This window comes from Phaseolus vulgaris, chromosome 11 (assembly GCF_051622355.1).
Source record: "Phaseolus vulgaris cultivar YP4 chromosome 11, ASM5162235v1, whole genome shotgun sequence".
Taxonomy (NCBI): domain Eukaryota; kingdom Viridiplantae; phylum Streptophyta; class Magnoliopsida; order Fabales; family Fabaceae; genus Phaseolus; species Phaseolus vulgaris.
Window position 1 is genome coordinate 29,221,359 of NC_143508.1, and position 17,176 is coordinate 29,238,534.

The 17,176-nt window shown below is 38.2% G+C and overlaps 1 protein-coding gene and 2 pseudogenes across 1 annotated transcript; 2 read left to right on the forward strand and 1 right to left on the reverse strand.

Annotated features, from left to right (window-relative positions):
• Positions 1 to 3,124: 3,124 nt before the first annotated feature.
• On the reverse strand, positions 3,125 to 8,821 carry LOC150023158 (uncharacterized; annotated as a pseudogene).
• A 3,780-nt stretch (positions 8,822 to 12,601) lies between these two features.
• LOC137838607 (uncharacterized) lies at positions 12,602 to 13,030 on the forward strand. Its single transcript, XM_068647851.2, has one exon. It carries the CDS (start codon positions 12,602 to 12,604, stop codon positions 13,028 to 13,030), a length of 429 nt encoding a protein of 142 aa, XP_068503952.2.
• Positions 13,031 to 13,222: 192 nt separating this feature from the next.
• LOC150023159 (uncharacterized) lies at positions 13,223 to 15,648 on the forward strand (annotated as a pseudogene).
• The last annotated feature ends 1,528 nt before the right edge of the window (positions 15,649 to 17,176 follow it).

The window sequence follows — 17,176 nt, forward strand, 5'->3', positions numbered from 1 at the left end:
GTAAGCATCATCTGAGTGTGGAACGCCGTGAGATGGGCCTCTAGGTCCTCTGCCCTTGTGAAGGTGACCTTCGGGCACAGAGACGTGGTTGGTAACGCTGTATCCATGATTGCTTGTGAGAACGGCATGAGACGTGCCCTTAGTGGTACAGGTGGGGCACGTTCGTCCACCACGTGCTCCCCTACTTGCTGCAAATCCCGGCGCAGTTCCTAATTGGCTCTGCGCAGTTCTTCATTGTCCGCTCTAGATGCTGCCACCTCTGCTTGGAGGGCACACACAGACTCCAAGATTTGTTGCGTTGTAACATTGTCCCCTCTAGGGGGCACAACTCCTATGGTACAACAGTTCCTTGCCTCGTACTCCTCATATCGCTGGTAAAGACTCTTAACACGATTGTGAGTGGGACCTTTCTTTAACAGGCCCCACAGTGGATGCAAAATGTTCTTGCCAGTTGACTCGCTCCGTCGGTTGATTCTAAAGGAAACCTTTGGCCCTTCTATATTCTCTTGAGAATGGTGTTTCCTGATCAAGAAATCTCTCACCTGGAAAGACAAAGAGGCTGCTTGACGGCCGTTTGCACTCCGACGCTCATGTCAGTATAAGGGCAAAGAAACACCAAGTGTATAAAGTAGTTTCAGTCTCAGAAACTTTGTACCTTGCTAGGGTTCTTGGCACCCTTTATATAGGTTGAAACTAGAGTTTACCTTTGTGTTGTTAACCTTGTCTAGGGTTCCTTGGAGAATGTCCCTGCGCCGCTATTTACATAATATTAATGTATCTAGCACATAGAACTTCCCTTAACTGGAATGCAACGAATAAAAAAGTGTTCGCTTAGGTACCAACTTGTGCACCTAATCTCTAGCGCCATCTGCTTTGTGGGTGCCCTAAGCATTCACGTGCCATGCATGCAGCTTTCCCTAGAAATCCTAACCCTAATGGGCCTTAGTGCCTCCCAGGAATATTCTTTCGTGTCGCCCCTGCATGCGCTATACACACCACGTGCATGGATCCTTCGTGACTTATGCTTCCCACATATCTCATGTCTTAACTGTTAACTTATCATAACTCTAGGGCCCACCTTATGTGGCCCACTACATTGTTCATACCGCCGATGTCCGATCTCTCCCTCTGTTCGTGAGGTCTGATGTCTATCTTTAACGTCGGGGTCTACGATATCAATATCCAAAGACTAACCAATTCCCTGGTGAGTGCGTTTGGGCCCACCTTACGTGGCCCCTTCCACTATCAGGCACCGGTGTGCGATGTCTGAGGTTAGTCACTAGGATCAATGACCGAGGACTGGTCGGGAAAAATTCTTTTCTCACAACACATAAAATTTTCCTTTTACTCTTAGCGTTTGTTTGCTTATGTGAATGTACTGTTTACAAACAAATAAGTGAGGGGATAATAACTATTTGGATTCAGAATTTTGTGGGGAAAAGAAAGAGAAGATATACTTGTTCACAGTAAATATAATTTTCCCTCAAAATGAATAAATGTAGTGGAAAAGTCACGCCAACATATATTATTTTTGAATTCACACTCATTTATTCTCATGTTATAGTATTTCTTTTTTATTTTCCATTACGGTAAGGTTTTCTAATAATAAAAAATATTATTTTTTATTTATATAAAATTTCATTTATTTTTTAAATTTATAATATATGTTTAATATTTTAAAAAATAATTTAGAATTTTTGTTTTTATTTAATTTGTTGTTGTGTTTATATTAATATATTTTTGCGTATAATTATTATGTTTATGAGTTATAATTTATTTAATTATAATGTTATTTTATTTGCCGACAGAATCAGTGACTAATTAGGAAGGGTTGAAAAGAGTGTTCCTTGAAAAAAAAATTCCAACATCTAGAGTCACATCAATAAGAAAGGAAATATGCGAGATCAGGCAACAAGACAGAGAAAGTCTCTATGAATACTGGGAAAGATTCAAGAGGCTAAATACAAGTTGTCCATACCATCAAATTAACGAACAACTTCTAATACAATATTTTTACGAGGGTCTGATGGTTAGTGATAGACAGATGATAGATGCGGTCAGTGGAGGAGCGCTAGTTCACAAGATGCCAGCCGCTGCAAAACAATTGATTGAGATCATGGCTTCTAACAATCAACAATTCCACACACGTAGCAACTTTGCAACACCTGTTCGTGGAGTTCATGAGATGACAACAAATTATGTAGTTGATCATGCTCAGATGAAGGCACAATTACATGATCTCATATCCATGATGAAGCAGCTAACTATGCCTCAGATGGTTGCAAGGGTATGTGGAATTTGCACCGCTAGCCATGCCACTGATGCTTGCCCCACTCTTCAAGAAGTTAAAGGAGGAAACAATGTTGAATGTCCTCAAGCTTATGCTGCAAACATCTTTAATGGTGGTAGACAGTCTAACCCACCTCAACAACTATTCAATCATTATTTGTCCACTAATAAGTATAATTCGGGTTGGAGGAATCATCTGAATCTTAGATGGGGTAACTCACAGCAACAACAACCATCCCCACCACCAGCTGTTGTATCAGAAAAAGGTGGATCTTCTCTGGAGGATGTAATAAAGCACATGGCTGAAGTTAATACGCAATTCCAACAGAGAACAACTGAAATAGTACAAAGAACAGATGAAAGAAGAACAGAGGTAAGCATTCATAACTTGGAAAATCAGTTTGGTCAGTTAGCCACTCGTATGAATGAGATGAATTCCAAAGGGTCTGATAAGCTTCCCTCCCAAACGACCATCAATCCACATAATGTTAGTGCCATCACTCTAAGAAGTGGTACTCAGTTGCAAGCACCTGTGCGAAAATCCACCAAAGTAGACAATTAGCTGAAATCGTCTAACACCTCTAACATTCCTACTCCTCTAGTGAATGATGATCAAAGAAGGGTCAACACAAGGAATAATGACATGGATGCTCCTCCTAGACTGTCTGATGACGTTGAGGTCTTCTTCTTGGTGGAAATTGGGGTGAATTTGCGGAAGCTTATGGTTGTTGATGGAACAAGGCCTTCCTAGGAAGTGTGGGTGCCTTGAAGGTGCATGGAGAGTGTGAGATTAGGGAGGTTCGACCAGCCCCTTTTAAGGTGTAAGGATTGAAGACTAAAACCTAAATTCTAGACAAGGAGTAAGGTATGGCTCAAGTTTGGCAGCATAACAATACTCAATTTAATCTTTCAAATACATGAGGTTGGCTCCTCCTTTTATAGGCTAAGGAGGACCGTAAATGATGACCTAAATGATGAGCAAATGCAAGCCAAATGATATGTAAATGAGTAGCACATGGAGGCACGTGGAGCACATGGCACATGGGAGCACATGGCCTCCTAACCTACACATGGTCGGTCCTAGATTAGTGGGGAGGTTCTAGAAACCGTAGCTAATCTAGGTTCACAAGGCTATGCTATTTACACCACAATTAAGACTAAGCTACACTTGATGGGCCTTCTTGGAATATATACAAATAGGTCTCTCTTCCATCTGTAGCTTGGTCCAAGTCTTCGTTTAGTCTCTTGGCCATGGACCTAGTAATTGGTCCTATGTGCTCTTGCCCTTGTCCTAGACGCTCTTGCCTTGGTTCTAGACGCTCTTGGCTTGTCTCTAGACGCTCTTGTCTTGGCTCTTGTCTTTCATGGGAGGTTGAGCTTGGCCCTCTTCTATCATCCCCTCCCCCTTGGAAAGAATTTGTCCTCAAATCCAAATCGTCTTCATTGGTACCTACAAATGAAGTTAAGTCAATTACATTAAAAGTATCATGCACTCCATATTCAATAGGTAAATCCAACTTGTAAGCATTGTTGTTGACTTTCTTGAGGACTTGAAAGGGTCCATCACCTCGGGGACTTAGTTTGGACTTTCTTTGAGTGGGAAATCTATCTTTTCGAAGGTGAAGCCAAACTAAGTCTCCTTCCTCAAAAAGTATTTCTCTCTTCCCTTTATTGTTGTATTTTGCATACTTTTCATTTTGTTGTTGTATTTGGAGTTTAACCTTCTCATGGAGTTTCTTAACAAAGTCGGCTTTGATAAGTCCTTCCTTATGCACAAATTCTTGTGGATTAGGAAGAGGTATAAAATCCAAGGGTGTAAGAGGGTTAGATCCATAGACAACTTCAAAAGGAGAAGCATTAGTAGTTTTGTGAACTACTCTATTATAAGCAAATTCAATGTGGGGAAGGTATTCATCCCAAGATTTTTGGTTTCCCTTCATGATAGACCTAAGCATAGTACCAAGAGATCTATTGACTACTTCGGTTTGGCCATCCGTTTGAGGATGACAAGAAGTTGAAAATTGTAGTCTTGTGCCAAGTTTGCCCCAAAGAGTTTTCCAAAAATGGCTTATGAACTTGGGATCTCTATCGGATATTATACTTCTAGGCAAACCATGGAGTCGCACCACTTCTCTAAAGAAGAGTCGAGAAATATTTTGAGCATCATCTACTTTGTGGCAAGGAATAAAATGGGACATTTTGCTAAATCGATCCACTACCACAAAAATAGAGTCATGACCTCTTGTAGTCCTAGGAAGTCCTAAAATGAAATCCATGCTAATGTCTTCCCAAGGAGCATTTCCAATTGGTAAAGGGGTATATAGTCCATGTGGCATTGTTCTAGATTTGGCCTTTAAAGATGAAATGCATCTAGAACAATGTCTTTGAACATCTTTTCTCATGTGTGGCCAATAAAATTTTCCTTTCAAAAGATCAAGAGTTTTATCAACTCCAAAATGGCCCATGAGATCCCCCTCATGTGATTCCTTTACAAGAAGCTTTCTATGTGTACCTTGGGGAATACAAAGTTTTCCTTCTTTAAAGAGATATCCCTCAATCACATAGTAACCTTCTTGTGCCCTATGTTCACACTTAGCATAGATAGATGTAAAGTCTTGATCTTCTTGATAAAGTTCTTTTATGTGGTCAAATCCAAGAATTTGGGCACCAAGTTTGGAAAAGAGCACATGTCTCCTTGAGAGAGCACCCGCCACTATGTTTGTGCTTCCTTTCTTGTATTTGATCACATAAGAAAATTGTTCAAGAAATTCCATCCATTTTGCATGTCCCTTATTGAGCTTGTGTTGGCCTTTCAAATATTTTAAAGACTCGTGATCACTATGGATAACAAATTCTTTGGACACAAGATAATGTTCCCAAGTCTTTAAGGCCCTCACAAGTGCATAGAGCTCTTTGTCATAGGTGGGATAGTTAAGGGTGGCACCATGAAGTTTTTCGCTAAAATATGCAATGGGGTGTCCACCTTGTAACAAAACCGCACATATGCCCACTCCCGATGCATCACATTCTATCTCAAAAGTTTTAGAAAAATTTGGGAGAGCTAGAATTTGTGCATTGGTGAGTTGAGCTTTTAGCCTTTGAAAGGCTTGCTCATGCTTTTCACTCCAACAAAATGCAACATCTTTTTTGACAAGTTCATTGAGAGGGGAAGCTAAGCTTGAAAAATTAGGTACAAAACGTCTATAAAAGCTAGCTAGCCCATGAAAACTTCTTACATCACTTACATTTTGCGGAGTTAGCCACTCTTGGATGGCTTTGATTTTCTCGGGGTCAACATGCACCCTCCTTTTGTTAACTATGAAACCTAGGAAAACTATGTTATCTACACAAAAGGTACATTTATCACTATTGGTAAATAAACTATTTTTCCTAAGTACTAGAAGAACTTCCCTAAGGTGACTTAGATGGTCTTCTAGGCTCTTGCTATACACTAAGATATCATCAAAGTAAACTACTGCATATTTACCTATACAATCTCGCAAGGCATGATTCATGAGCCTCATGAATGTGCTAGGTGCATTAGTGAGACCAAAAGGCATCACCAACCATTCATATAATCCAAACTTGGTCTTAAAAGCGGTTTTCCATTCATCACCCTCTTTGATTCGAATTTGGTGATACCCACTTTTAAGATCAATTTTAGAGAATATAATTGACCCATGTAACTCATCAAGCATGTCATCAAGCCTTGGGATTGGATGCTTATACTTGATGGTGATGTTGTTGATTGCTCTACAATCACAACACATTCTCCATTTTCCTTCTTTTTTTGGTACCAACAAGACAGGTACAACACAAGGGCTTAGGCTCTTTTGAACCCAACCCTTCTCCAACAAGTCTTGAACTTGTGACTCTATCTCCTTTGTTTCCTCGGGGTTAGTTCTATATGCGGGCCTATTTGGTAGGCTTGCCCCCAGAATTAAGTCAATTTGATGTTCTATACCTCTAATGGGAGTCCTTGAGGTCCCTCATTAGAGAATATATCTTCAAATTCACTCAAAAGATTTTTAATTTGAGGAGGTAGACTCATGGGTTCATGATTTGTGGCAGTGCATGTAAGTGTTCCTTTACAAAAGATTAGGCTAGGTTTTTCAACAAGAAGCAAATTTTCCAAGGCATTTTCAAAAGGTTTTTCTTGTTGAACAACCTTGTGGGAAGGAACACTCATCTCCCACGCCTTTCTATCCCTACGGATTTTCTCTTTTTCTAGCTGTACCGACCCGTTCCCGGGCGTTGACCAAAGTCAAAGTCAAACGTATGGCGGGACCCCCCAAGGGGGGTTGCAAAGAGGAAAGTCAGAATTAACCGCTTTGGGCGTCGCCAGGTGTGGGCGTCGCCATAAGTGGGCGTTGCCAGGTGTGGGCGTCGCCATGAGTGGGCGTCGCCGGATTCAGGCATCGATGCTGCCATCTCCCGATACCCATGGGTAGGGAAGATCGTGGAGGGGATGGCACAATAAGAGGCCACGGTACGGACAAGGAGGCCCCGGGCCCCGGTACCTCAAAATAGTAATAAGGGAAAGAGAAAGGTGGCTTCAAGGCCATATCCCCAGTACCAGTAGGGAGTAACCTGACTCGTGAAGTACCCACGCCACCTCTGGAGAATCCCTGGGATAGATACAACCCGGGAGAGGGCCACGCCCAGGGGTAATCCATGTGCATGGTACGAGAGGAAGGCTGATACACTCCCAGGGCGAGTGACTAGAGGCTGGGACGCATGAGTTGGCATCCAGGTAGTCACCCCTTGCGCCATATGCACTTCGAGGAAGGGAGACTTACACGCTGGGATTTCCCTAAGTTGGGTTACAGTGTCGTAAGGCCTTCCACGTGGAGTTACGGTTAAGTCAGAAAGGCCACATGGCAGTAAGCACTAAAACCCAAGGTATATAAGCTTATCTGAAGCTTAGTAAGGTACGTTTTCACATAGTCTACACACACTTTAATCATTTGCTCGCTTACTCATTGTACGCACGAGTGGTTGGAGAGAGGGAGAAAGTTAGTTACGATTCAGTTACACACCTTCAGAGCATTCAGTTACGGTGCTCCGATACGGAGGTGTTTGGTGTTTTCTACTTGCTGACTTGATCGTCGGAGTGCAAACGGCCGCGAGGGCGCCCTTTGTTCACTCTTTTTCAGGTACTCACGGCGGAGTAGGGAGAAGACCAAGTTGAAGACGAAAGAGTCGTTATTCGTGAGTCAAAGCAGCGCACGAAGATCCTTTCAGTCAACCGGCAGGAACACTAGCACTCTTTTTTTTTTGTTTCCTCGTCCCTGTTATGTTTCATTTGTATTTGGTCTTTTACCACTTGAGAATGTGGTAAAGGACTAAGTACAAACTTCTTATGCTTATGGGTGAAGGAAATCTCGTTAGTTAGACCATCATGCAAGGTTTTCTTATCAAATTGCCATGGTCTACCTAATAAGATATGGCAAGCTTCCATAGGTACTACATCACATAAAACCTTATCTTTGTAGTTACCTATAGAGAACTTGATTTCCACTTGCTTATCTACACTTAGTTCCCCATTCTCATTGATCCATTGTAGTTTGTAAGGTTTGGGATGAGGAACTACTTGTAGATTGAGCTTATCAACCATCCTAGCACTACAACAATTGCAACTAGATCCACTATCCACAATGAGGGAACATATATTTTCTAAAACATTACATCTTGTATGAAAGATGTTCTCCCTTTGTGTTTCTATGGATGTGCTAGGTTGATTGTTGAGGGTTCTCCTAATCATTAACAATTCTCCCTCTAATGGATTTACCCTCTCATCCTCTCCCCCTTCCTCTTCTCTCTCACTTGGCTCATCCTCACCACTAGTGTACTCATCTACACCCTTTAAGAATAAAGACCTTTGGTTTGGGCATTGTGCTTGCACATGCCCTCTTCCAAAGCACTTAAAGCACTTGGTGTCCCTAGCTCAGATGGGTGGGGTGGAGGTTTCCTTGGCCAAAGGCTTGGTAGTTTCCTTTGGTTTTTTTCTAGATGTGCTACCTTCCTTCTTAAAGTCTTTCTTGGGATAAAAGTTGGAGTATGAACCCACCCTTTGACTTGAAGTTTTGCGCAAATTTTGTTGTTCAACTTTAATGCAAAGTTGAACCAAATCATTCAAATCTTGATAGGGAAGGAGTTCTACCCTATCTTTTATCTCAAGAGAGAGGCCACTTAGGAATCTTGCTATGGTGGTGTCCTCTTCTTCTCTAATAGATGCTCTCATCATGTAGAGCTCCATTTTCTGCCTATACTCCTCTACACTCATATTCTTTTGTTGAAGTCTTTGGAGCTTGTCCATTAACTCTCTATGGTAGTAGGAGGGTATGTGTCGACGTCTTAGGGCTCCCCTAAGGTCATTCCAATATTCAACGGGAGGTTCCCTATGAAGACGTCTTTCTCTCTCTAGAGAGGTCCACCAACACATGGCATTTCCTTGGAAGCTAAGGGTGGCTAAGGGTACCTTTCTTTCTTCACTCACCCTATGGCAAGCAAAGAGTTGCTCTACTTTCATTTCCCAATCTAGATATACCTCTACGTTTTCTTTACCATTGAAATGAGGTAGGTCTACCCTAACCTCCCTTGGGCTCTCTTGCTCCCTTTGCCTATTTCTTCTAGGGGGTGGTTGGTAGTAATCATTGACTCTAAGGCTTTCCTCCCCTAGAGACTCATTATCTTTGGAGTGAGATGCATGAGTGTGTGATTTTTTTGAAGTTTGAGACTCCTTTTCCTTTGCTCTAGTCAATTCATTGATTTTAAATTCATTCTCCAATTGTCTATATGAAATTAATTGAACATCCTTTGCAAGTTGTTTTAAAAGAGATTTTAAGGACTTCACGTCACTTTCAATAGATTTAGAGGAGTGAGAAGACATGACTAAAGCTTTGTGTATAGAAATGTTTTACTTTAAGAAAGATGAGGAAAGCTAATGAAGGTAGTTTTCCAGGTAAGAGAGGTGAGTCACAATGGACTACTTAAATACCAAGTCTTTGCCTTAGCCAAAAACTATCCCTCAAGATCTTCACACAAATCTTTCTTTAGGTAAATCACTTAAAACACAATGAGGATGTAGAAATCAAATTTTATGCAACAAAAACAATGCAAGCTATCTAGGAACTAAAGCAAATTATCAAAGCTTTAAACAAGGCTAAACAAAAGCAATTAAGCGAAACTAAACAAAAGCAATTGGCGTAATTAAAGCAATTAACAAATGCTAAGCTAGAAAATTTAAACTAGTCGATCCTAGGTGAGGCTTCTTAGACACTTTGAGCCTTTGAAGACACACTCACTGTCTAATTGCGTGATTAAGCTACTAATTAACAAGAGAATTTGCAAAGAAAATTAAGTTGCACAAATTAAAGTGCACTCCCTTGACTTGTTGTTGATCTTCTCGGTTGTGCCCTTCAAGGTGTATGATGTATTTTGGTATTGTGTTTGTTGCTGCCCCTTTGCCTTGATCCTCTTTGATTTAAGTAATTAAATTCTTCAATACAGTACCTATTAAGTAAATCTAGACTCTCCTCAAGTCAAATCCCTCTCAACAAGCACCAATTGATATTAATCCACCAACAAAGCTTAGAGGTCAAGAAAAAAAAGCAAGAAACAAATAATATTTGAAAACAGCACCACTACAATTGGAATTAATATTGTGACACAACTAGAAGTAATTCAGAATGAATTGTACAAGCAAATAAAAAATAGGCACTCAAATAATGGATGGCACACAAAAGGAACCTAAGGAATAGCACTAGTTTGATTTAAAAAAACCAAAAACAGCACCACTGAAAATGTTGTGCTCCAGAAAGCGTGACTTAAAAGATTTATATTGAGCTGGCTATTTTATATTTGTTTCTGAAAATTTAAAAACAATCAATTCAGTTTCTGAACAAACTTTTTGCTTTGGTTTCACTTTAATCACATGCGCCAATTATTTATGATAATTTTTCCAAAAACAGTGTCCAAAATCATCAGTTCCAGCGCCAGAATACACACTTTTCTTGTGTGATTTTTTTTTCTCTATTTCTTTTTTTCAACTGATTCTTTTTTTTTTGTTTTTTTTTATAACACCTCAAACTAGTGAAATCCATAGGCTCATAATTTTCTTATGATGTATTTAATTTTCATAAAACAAAACAGCCAAAACAGAAAAAACAGAGGATTCTGAAATCTAAAATCAAAACAGAAAGATATACTTCAAAAACACAATGGAATTAATGTGATGAAATTTGTGTGGATCTAACACACAAATATGAACTCAAACTAAAAAGAAAAATGCACCAAAGGATCAAAACAATATAGATTTCAGATCAAGCACTCAAACCAAAAACAAGAAACAATTAAATCAAGAAGAGTACTACTATGATTTGTTGACAAATTTGGAAACACATGACTTAGACAAAACTTATAGATTCATAAAATAAAATGACTCAAACACATTAATATGAACCGAATGAAATTGCAATCAAGACTCAAGCAACCTAAAAAATTAAAAAAACAGCAACACAAAGTATCAAGAATCCTACAAAAAATTTAAATAAGATGTTCAAGCACAATTTGAACAAAAACTACCGATTGAATTGAATAGAAAAGCATTCAAATCATATTAAAATCATAAAAACAGCAAGACAAGATGAACACAAGATGAATAACTTGGAAATAAGAAGAACTCAAGCACAAAAATGAGAAGAGATACTTATCTCTTGAAGACCATAGCTCATGATACCAAATGATGGCATTGAGGTCTTCTTCTTGGTGGAAATTGGGGTGAATTTGTGGAAGCTTATGGTTGTTGATGGAAATAGGCCTTCCTAGGAACTGTGGGTGACTTGAAGGTGCATGAAAAGCGTGAGATTAGGGATTTTCGGCCAGCCCCTTTGAAGGTGTAAGGATTGAAGACTAAAACCTAGATTCTAGGCAAGGAGTAAGGTATGGCTCAAGTTTGGCAGCATAACAATACTCAATTTAATCTTTCAAATACATGAGGTTGGCTCCTCCTTTTTTAGGCTAAGGAGGACCGTAAATGATGACCTAAATGATGAGCAAATGCAAGCCAAATGATATGTAAATGAGTAGCACATGGAGGCACATGGAGCACATGGCACATGGGAGCACATGGCCTCCTAACCTACACATGGCCGGTCCTAGAATAGTGGGGAGGTTCTAGAAACCGTAGCTAATCTAGGTTATCTCCTTCTTAATCCTAATTTGCAGAAATTAAACAAAGGTTCACAAGGCTATGCTATTTACACCACAATTAAGACTAAGCTACACTTGATGGACCTTCATGGAATATATACAAATAGGTCTCTCTTCCATCCGTAGCTTGGTCCAAGTCTTCATTTAGTCTCTTGGCCATGGACCTAGTAATTGGTCCTATGTGCTCTTGCCCTTGTCCTAGACGCTCTTGCCTTGGTCCTAGACGCTCTTGGCTTGTCTCTAGACACTCTTGTCTTGGCTCTTGTCTTTCATGGGAGGTTGAGCTTGACCCTCTTCCATCATCCCCTCCCCCTTGGAAAGGACTTGTCCTCAAATCCAAATCGTCTTCATTGGTACCTACAAATGGAGTTAAGTCAATTACATTAAAAGTATCATGCACTCCATATTCAATAGGTAAATCCAACTTGTAAGCATTTTTGTTGACTTTCTTGAGGACTTGAAAGGGTCCATCACCTCGGGGACTTAGTTTGGACTTTCTTTGAGTGGGAAATCTATCTTTTCGAAGGTGAAGCCAAACTAAGTCTCCTTCCTCAAAAAGTATTTATCTCTTCCCTTTATTGTTGTATTTTGCTTACTTTTCATTTTGTTGTTGTATTTGGAGTTTAACCTTCTCATGGAGTTTCTTAACAAAGTCGGCTTTGATAACTACTTCCTTATGCACAAATTCTTGTGGATTAGGAAGAGGTATCAAATCCAAGAGTGTAAGAGGGTTAAATCCATAGACAACTTCAAAAGGAGAAGCATTAGTAGTTTTGTGAACTACTCTATTATAAGCAAATTCAATGTGGGGAAGGTACTCATCCCAAGATTTTTGGTTTCCCTTCATGATAGCCCTAAGCATAGTACCAAGAGATCTATTGACTACTTCGGTTTGGCCATCCGTTTGAGGATGACAAGAAGTTGAAAATTGTAGTCTTGTGCCAAGTTTGCCCCAAAGAGTTTTCCAAAAATGGCTTATGAGCTTGGCCCTCTTCCATCAGTGTCTCGTGAAGATGATGTACAATGAGAAACTGTTAGTCTTGACAAACCATCTATTCCTCTTCCTTTTCCAAAAAGAGTTATCCAGACAAGCATAAAAATGGACGAGGCTGACAAGGAGATTCTCGAGACATTCAGAAAGGTCGAGGTGAACATTCCTTTGTTAGACGCTATTAAACAGATTCCTAGATATGCCAAATTTTTGAAGGATCTGTGTACACATAAAAGGCGTCTTAAAGGGAACGAAAAGGTAAACATGGGAAGGAATGTTTCTGCTCTCATTGAAAAGTCAGTGGCAGCAATACCTGAAAAATGCAAAGACCCATGCACTTTCACCATTCCTTGCATAATAAGCAGTAACCGATTTGAAAACGCGATGCTTGACTTGGGAGCATCTATAAATGTTATGCCTTTATCTGTGTTTACTTCTTTGTCTCTTGGTCCTCTTAAACCCACAGGCATAGTCATTCAACTCGCTAATAGGAGCACAGTTCAACCTACAAGACTTATTGAAGATGTCCTTATTTAAATATATAAACTTGTTTTTCCTGCAGATTTCTACATTTTGGACATGGGTGGAGAGGATTCACATTTTGGTGCAACAACCATCATCTTGGGCAGACCTTTCTTGAAGATAGCCCGCACCAAGATTGATGTTCATGCAGGCACACTAACTATGGAATTTGGAGACAATCTAGTCTAATTGAATATCCTAGACGCTATGAAACACCCAGTTGAAGATCACTTTATGTATCATCTTGACATTTTGGATGATAATGTGTTGGATTTTTTAGAGGATTGTGATCTTTCTTATTTAATTGATTGGATTGATCTTTATGAGATTGATGAGTTTATATCATCTGATGGTCTAATTTGTTCTAACCTTTGTGATGTAGGTTTTGCAACTAAAGAAAATGTTGTTGATACACACTTGACAACATTAGACGATTCTAACCCCGATAAATTGCAGGTTGCTGAAGTTTCTCTCAGTAATAGACCATCACCGTCCATCATCCAACCGCCCTCACTTGAATTGAAGCCACTTCCAAATCATCTTAAGTATGCCTATTTGAAAAAAAAAACGAGATCAACCGCCCAGATTCTTGATATGGTGAAGAAAGAGATCAACAAGCTGCTACAAGCTGGTATCATATACCCTATCTCTGATAGAACTTGGGTGAGTCCAATTCAAGTTGTTCCCAAGAAATCTGGGATAACAGTGATAAAGAATGAGCGTAATGAACTTATTCCCACTAGAGTGCAGAACAACTGGAGAGTCTCTATTGATTATAGATGCTTTAATCAAGCCACAAGGAAGGACCGCTTTCCCCTTCCTTTCATTGATCAAATGCTTGAGCGCTTAGCTGCTAAGACACACTATTGTTTCTTGGATGATTTTTCTGGCTATTTCCATATTTGGATTTCACCAGAAGATCAACACAAAAGTACCTTTACCTGCCCCTTTGGAACCTTTGCTTATAGAAGGATGCCCTTCGGTTTGTGCAATGCCCTTGGAACCTTCCAACGTTGTATTATGAGCATATTTTCTGACTTGATTGAACATTTCATTGAAGTTTTTATGGATGATTTCAGCATTTATGGTTCTTCTTTTAAGGACTGTTTGACTAACCTTAGTAAGGTACTTGATAGGTGCATTGAAAATAATCTTATTTTAAGCTATGAAAAATGTCATTTTAAGGTGTCACAAGGCATAGTCCTAGGCCATATAATTTCTTAAAAAGTTATTCCAGTGCTAGATTGAATGTTATTTTACAGTTACCTTACCCCTCTTCTGTTAGAGAGGTTAGATCTTTTCTTGGACTATCTAGCACATCTGAACTCATACCTTGGTATGTTGACATAGTGAACTACCTTGCTACTTCAATTTTTCCACCATTGGCAACCAAGGCACATTGAGACAAACTCAAGAGTGAGTCCAAGTACTATGTTTGGGATGATCCTTACTTATGGCGTTTTTGTAGTGATCAAATCATACGTAGATGTATTCCTGACCATGAGATCCCATCTGTGCTGAAATTTTGTCATGCCTCACCCTTTGGAGGACACTTAGCTGCACAATGAACTGCAAGAAAAGTATTGGACTGTGGTTTCTTTTGGCCAACAATTTTTAGAGATGCATGGATCATCTCATCCACGTGTGACAGATGTCAAAGAGCAAGCGCTGCTATCTCCAAAAGACAACAGATGCCCCAACAACCCATGCTCTTTTGTGAAGTCTTTGATGTGTGGGGTATTGATTTTATGGGCCCCTTTCCTGTCTCTTTTGGATTCACTTATATCTTACTTGTTGTGGACTATGTCTCCAAATGGGTGGAGGCAATAGCCACAAGAACTAATGATTCTCATGTTGATGCAGCTTTTATTCGCTCTAACCTCTTTTGCAAATTTGGGATTCCTAAAGCTATCATCAACGACCAAGGCACACATTTTTGTAACAGATTATTAGATGTTCTATTTAGGAAATATGGGGTGATCCATAGAGTATCCACACCATATCATCCATAAACAAATGGCCAAACTGAGGTCTCCAACAGAGAAATAAAGCGCATTATAGAGAAGATGGTTAACCCAACAAGGAAGGATAGGAGTAAACGTCTTGACGATGCCATTTGGGCCCATTGTACAGCCTATAAAGCACCTATTGGGATGTCTCCCTTTAGGGTCGTCTTTGGAAAAGCTTGTCATCTACCTGTGGAGATCGAGCACAAAGCTTATTAGGCAATAAAGGTATGCAACATGAATTATGACAAGGTAGGAGAGCAGCGAAACCAGCTGCAATAGCTGGATGAGATCCGTTTGGAGGCATATGAGAACTCAAAATTTTACAAGGAGAGGACCAAGCGTCTCCATGACCACTTCATCACTGGCAAGGAGTTTGTTGCAGGCCAACGTGTGTTAATGTTCAACTCTAGATTAAAGCTTTTGCCTGGAAAGTTGCGCTCAAGATGGACTCGTCCATTTTTTATCACCCATGTCCATCCTCATGGTGCCGTAGAATTGCAGAGTCTAACGTCTACAAAGACATTTAAGGTGAATGGACATCGTCTAAAGCTCTTTCAAGAGATTCCTCAAGAAGAGACGGTGGAAGAGATTACCTTGCAAGCCCCCAATTACCTTCAAGCTTGAAGAGGGAGTATTCCTTCTCTTACTTTTATCGTACACATTTATTAACTGTGTTTACATTGAGGACAATGTTTGATTTAAGTGTGGGAGAGGAGAATTATAGTTTAGGATTTATTTTTGTCTCTTGCTTTTGTTTGCTTTGTTTGAGTTTAATTTTCTGGTTAAATAAAATAAATTAGATTTTTAGGATCGTCTAATGACTGGCATGTTTCATAATTCTTGCAAATCTTGGTTTCTTGATATTTGTTGTTTCAGTCGTTTTGCTATCAAATTAATATGAATCAAGCGTAGACTTGTCCAATGCTAGAAAGATAATAGTATAACAGTGGTCAGATTATCACAAGTCGTCTCCCAAAGAATCCAATAGTGAGTCCAGTGAACAAACATTCATAGCTAATTAGATACCAATTTATAAACTATTTAACAATAATATAAACTAAGTTTTTTAAATCTCTCGTCTCTAATTTATTAACTATAACAACTAATTCTTTTTGGTATCTAAAATTAGTTTGTATTAGTAGTGATGTTTCACAAAAACTAGTTAGAAATTGAAACCTGAAAGTAATTAACTTATAAATTTTACGTTTTCAGATGTTTATAGTTTTGGTTTTTAAAAATATATATTTTAAATCTTTAAATTTTTATTAGTAGATGGTTTATTTTAATTGCAATTTTTTTAGTTTCAATTACTGCTTTTATTTTATATTATATTATTAATCTTATACTATTTCATAACATATTTTTAATCAAAATTTTAAAAATAATATTAATAATACTACATCAATTAGTGTATTGGAGTAATAAATTAAATATTACTATAAAGTCAAAATAAGTACGTATAAATGGAGGGGAATAAGTTAAATAAATAATAACTCGCTCTAGTTGAAAAAAAAACGGAAGATTTAATAAATATTTAAAAATTAATAATAGAATAAATATAAAAAATTAGAAGTTAATATTTTAAATATCTACTTCAAATAAAAATTGATTTGCAAACTGGTTCTAATCAAGTTAAGCAAGCTTCTTAAATAATATAAGTTAGAAACTAAATAACCTGGTAAAAATATTATATCTAAATTTAGTTTTACAAAAATTAATGAAAAAGTTATGTAAACTTTAATTTTTCAATTAAACTTTAAAACTTCCACGTTAATACTCTAGAAATGAACTTATTCTATATATTTATACATGAATCTTTGTTAATAACAACACTCTAAAAATATAAATGATAATATTTAAGTTTTTCATATATATAAAAATTGATATTCAAATATATATATATATATATATATTAATCTATTATAAAAATTATATATTAAAATTATTTTATTCATTAAACTTCTATTAGATTCATTTCAAATATCAGTGAACAGTAAATATTATTTTCAATAAAAAATGAAAAGTTGTAGAGGAAAAGTCACGTCAGAATATATTATCTCTGAATTCAAATTCATTTATAATCCTGTTATAGTATTTTTTTTCATTACGATAAGGTTTTCTAATATTAAAAAATATTATTTTTTATTTATAT

Coding starts and splice junctions, on each gene's coding strand:
- LOC137838607 (XM_068647851.2), top strand. CDS start 12,602: ATGGACGAGGCTGACAAGGAGATTCTCGAGACATTCAGAAAGGTCGAG.